Source organism: Anarrhichthys ocellatus, unplaced genomic scaffold, assembly GCF_004355925.1.
Source record: "Anarrhichthys ocellatus isolate YVR2014 unplaced genomic scaffold, GSC_Weel_1.0 scaffold52, whole genome shotgun sequence".
NCBI lineage: Eukaryota > Metazoa > Chordata > Actinopteri > Perciformes > Anarhichadidae > Anarrhichthys > Anarrhichthys ocellatus.
The window spans coordinates 2,553,993-2,558,222 of NW_022280082.1; the positions used below are offsets into that span (position 1 = coordinate 2,553,993).

Sequence of the window (4,230 nt, forward strand, 5' to 3'; positions counted from 1 at the left end):
GTGTGTGTGTGTGTGTGTGTGTGTGTGTGTGTGTGTGTGTGTGTGTGAGAAGAACCATCTTCTTTCGTGTTTTTTAGGATGACTGTTTGATGTTTCAGATTTTTATTTGGCAAATATGAAATATTGGGGTTGAGGGCAGAGTTTTTTCATCTCCGACCTGATCGAAGCTGACAGTTTAGCCCTGAAGAACGTTTTATCTGTTCTTTTGTTTTCCACTGCATGTCCTTTTCTCATATTTCTCCTTTTGATTTTTATTAATTTAAACTTACAATGGATGGAGTGCTTTTTGGTGTCGGGGCTTTGTTGATATGGTAAAGAAACTGTTGGAATATTTTGCCCTTTTCAGCATGTTAGCATTGTCATTGTGAGCATGTTAGCATGCTGATGTTAGCATTTAAACTATATATATATATATATATATACTGTGCTCTTTATATACCTCATTTTTGTGATGAGACAGAATGCTTTAGAAGTCATGTTGTCTAATGGGGCAACCCAAAATCTTACCTCTAAGTACGCAAGAAAGGCTATACAGTTGCACACATTAAATGCGCTTAGCCTGATTGTGGTAAATAAAGCCCTGTGGGTATCCTCTCCAGCTTTAAATACTGCAGGACTAACAGCCCCCAAAGAAAATAAGATCTGCTTGCAGAGTGTAGGGTAATGGGTAATAATGTGAACGTTTCCATCAGCTTTCAAAACTCTCACAGCTTTCCTCTTACTGCTCTTCCCCTGCCTTTGTTCCATCCAATACAGAGGAGACTGAAAGCTTACTTAGTTAACGTTAATCAGTAAATCCAGCACCCCGGAGGCCAAATTGCATCCACTTTACACCACAATAGACACATTGTCCCCAATACTTTTGTCATTATCAAAGTAATATTCTCCCATTAGCCACCAGTTTATTTCTTTGACCTCTGGACTCTTGACACCGGTATAATTACACATCACCCCCCCCCCAAGTTTCTTTTTTTCTCCTTTAACGCAATTTTCTCTCCCCCTGACTCTTCACTTCCATCTCCATCTTTCCTTCAGGCTGCCTACTGTTTGCCTTTTCAACTCTCATTGTTGTGGATTGAAAGGTCTGAAATTAAATTATCGACGACAGGTTCTCAGAAGTGGAATATTGAAGCACATTTTCATGAGCAAAGGGTGATTAGTAGAATTTCAGATTGATAGAATATGAACTATGAATACATTTACATTTGACAGTCGGCCTACGGACCTTTCCCACGTTTGATGCATATTGTTGTTTTTGACAGTTTTCTCTCTTTCTCCAGTGTGATGTATCTCACCTTCCCCTGGCGGGCTGCGAGGGCATGAGGCTGCGAGGCAGGCGGGATTTCAACCCTGACACCTACCTGGAACTGGCCCCTCCTCCTCCTAGTCCAGTGGCCTGGCTGCCTGGCGTCCTCAGCAAGGGTGTACGCCTTCGTCTGCGCTTGGATCGACGTGACAACCGTGGGCGGGGCTGCTGGCAGCTGGTGGACTTGGAGGCGGAGCCAGAGCCAGTTGGGCGGAGGCTGAGGAGCCGGGGCCCCGACACCTGCGCTCAAAGTAAGAGTTGGTTCTTATAAAGGGATTCTCAGCACTTTATTTTGAAGAGGTGATTTTGCCAGACTGCTGGATAGAGGTGTAAGAAATATAAAAAAATAAAAATACTACTTTAAATATATCTAAGCTAGAGGTATGTAAGAGTTTTTAGTAAAACATACTCATTATGGTGGCCAAATGTCACATTTTTTATTTTATGGCTGGATCGTTATTATTAATGCAAGTGTGTTGAATTTGGATTTTTATTGAAAACAATGCCTCATATTTGTAAGGTATTCTTATATGTTGTATATGAAATACAAATCTGTAACTACAGCTGAAAAATGCAGTGGAGTAAATAGTACAGATATACCCGACTAAATGTACTAAGTTACTTTCCACCACTGTTGAACATCATTAAATAGAAATAGAGCCACTCAAGGAGTCGTTTTCAGACGTGTGCAGTCTAGACGTGTGTGTGTGTGTGTGTGTGTGTGTGTGTGTGTGTGTGTGTGTGTGTGTGTGTGTGTGTGTGTGTGTGTGCAAAAAGGGCATTTAAATATTTCTGGATATGATTTATTAAATTCTCTCATCCCCCTCCCACCAAAAGCTGATGAAAAGTGCAATACTCTCCACCTTCCCTTTCTTCTGGAGAGTGTTATGTTATGAAGGAGCTCAGTGGAGATAAGGAGGGGCAGTGTGTGTGTGTGTGTGTGTGTGTGTGTGTGTGTATGTGTCTGTGTGCACGTGCCTGTGTGTTTGGGTACCTTATTTAATACACACATTGTTGTTTATGCATTTATTTATTCCCACTTTATCACATGACTTTGGTGCAGGATCCGATTTCACCGTCTGTTACCATGGCGACACCCTGTCTGAGCTGTAAATAAATTCAAGGGGTTTGTTACATTGATTAGAGAGAGCACACACACACACACACACACTAATCTATTCCAAACAACCAGGCGAGGGTATATAGGCTAGTTTCTAGTTAAAATGCAATTATTCTATGCATGCATTTTGGTGTGTGTGCGTGTGTGTGTGTGTGTGTGTGACAGTGTTTAGACTGTTTGTTTATATCCGTGTAGGTGTGCAGGTTAGTGAAGCATTAGCATAATTCACTTCATTGCAGTTTCCCCTCTGCATAAGTGAAAACAGATACAAATCTCTGTCCCCTGAAGCTGGTGATTACATTATGTTAATCATTGCTGATCATTGCTGCATTACTGCGGCCATAACGGTCGGCTCCAACAGCTTTCCAATGCCGTCCTCTGACATTCAAAAAAAAGGAGACAATATCCCTTAGTCGGAAAATTAAATTGGGCGTAGGGGTTCACCGGTCTCTTAATTGCTTAATTAGCCGTAAACAAATGAGGCTGCGGTCCCAAATGTATCCGCGTTTGGATACAGCGGTGCAAATCTTTCCCCTCGCCTGCAAAAATTGGTGTTGCTGCCTCATATTGTCAGCCAGTCTTAATGGGCAACCCCCCCCCCCCCCCCCTCCTCCTCATATCCAATTCTTTTAAAGTAAAAGATGATTATCTGTTCTCTCTCCGTCTGTCTCTGTCTGTAATGTGATGCGCTGTAATGAGACACGACTGATTGAGGAGGGACATCAGGATTAATCTTCCTGTGTAATTACTTATATGATTTATGGGTCCCTTCCTTCACACACACACACACACACACACACACACACACACCTCCTCCCATCATGGTCACTGTGTTCCAGCACTATCACAGCCCTATTGTCCTGACCTTGCTGTTTATTTTCCCCTTTTTTTTATTATCATGTGCTTCAAGTAATGAAATACTGCAATTTGTCTGGCCTGCCACATTCAGTGTTAACACAGCTCGTGAGCGGCCCCTTTACAGCAGGCTCCTGACACGTCTTTTTACACGCCAGCAGCGGCTCCACTTGCGAGCGAGCGAGGCCAAGCCGGCGTTTGATCCTCCCTGTGGAAAGTTAACCTGATTTTCATTGAGCATTAAAAACCCACCAGCGTGGCTTCTCTGACCGCGAACGGGAATCGGCGTAGCAGCCTGAACGTAGCTAATCGATACGTTGTGTTGAAGGGGAAACACCTGAGTTGTACTCCAGACTTGTAGACAAATAGGCTCTCTGGAGCCTGCTTTTTCTTTTAATACCTGCACCTCAGTGGGTATAAAACGTGCCTTTGGCTGGTCGTTTTTCTGTCCATGTGTCGATTGTTTATTATAGATAAAAAGAAAAGCATCGTACATGCCACTAAGACATAAAGGTAGAGGAAGTCTATAAATAAAAGGAAGGCTGTGAGCTTTGAGAGCATTATGATCTTTCATCACAAACAAAAGCAGCAGAGTAATCCTGAAGCGCTTCTGCGAGAGCCTTTTGATGTTTACTGAGAGAATGATCTCTTCACCTGGAAGTCAAGACTGTATAAGAAAAGTTCAAGCAATGTAAGAGTCATTAAAAGATTTAATTCATTAGATTAAAAAAAAAAAAAAAAAAATGTGTAGGCTACATTGTTTCCTGTGCAGAAATTTGAATTTCTTCAGAGACAATTTGAGGACGGATTACAGTTTGTAACCCGAGCGCTTGTAGCACAAAACACTGCACAGCGTGAATCCCTTGTCACCCGCTCTAAGCTTTTTTTGAAGACGGAATATAAAAACCCTGAGCTGTGGCAACTGTAATTACATTACAGCCCCCCCCCC

General features: G+C 42.4%; 1 protein-coding gene across 2 annotated transcripts in view; it reads left to right on the top strand.

The window, feature by feature from the left end:
* The window catches only part of scml4 (Scm polycomb group protein like 4), a 14,382-nt gene that overhangs the window by 2,597 nt on the left and 7,555 nt on the right, over positions 1-4,230 (top strand). The window contains exon 2 of one of the 2 annotated variants that reach the window (XM_031870451.1): positions 1,281-1,557. In XM_031870451.1, coding sequence (XP_031726311.1) covers positions 1,320-1,557 — 238 coding nt within the window. In that variant the 5' untranslated portion in view covers positions 1,281-1,319. Of the gene's footprint in view, positions 1-1,009; positions 1,558-4,230 lie in introns of those variants that run through there. The other variant, XM_031870452.1, reaches the window with a different exon arrangement.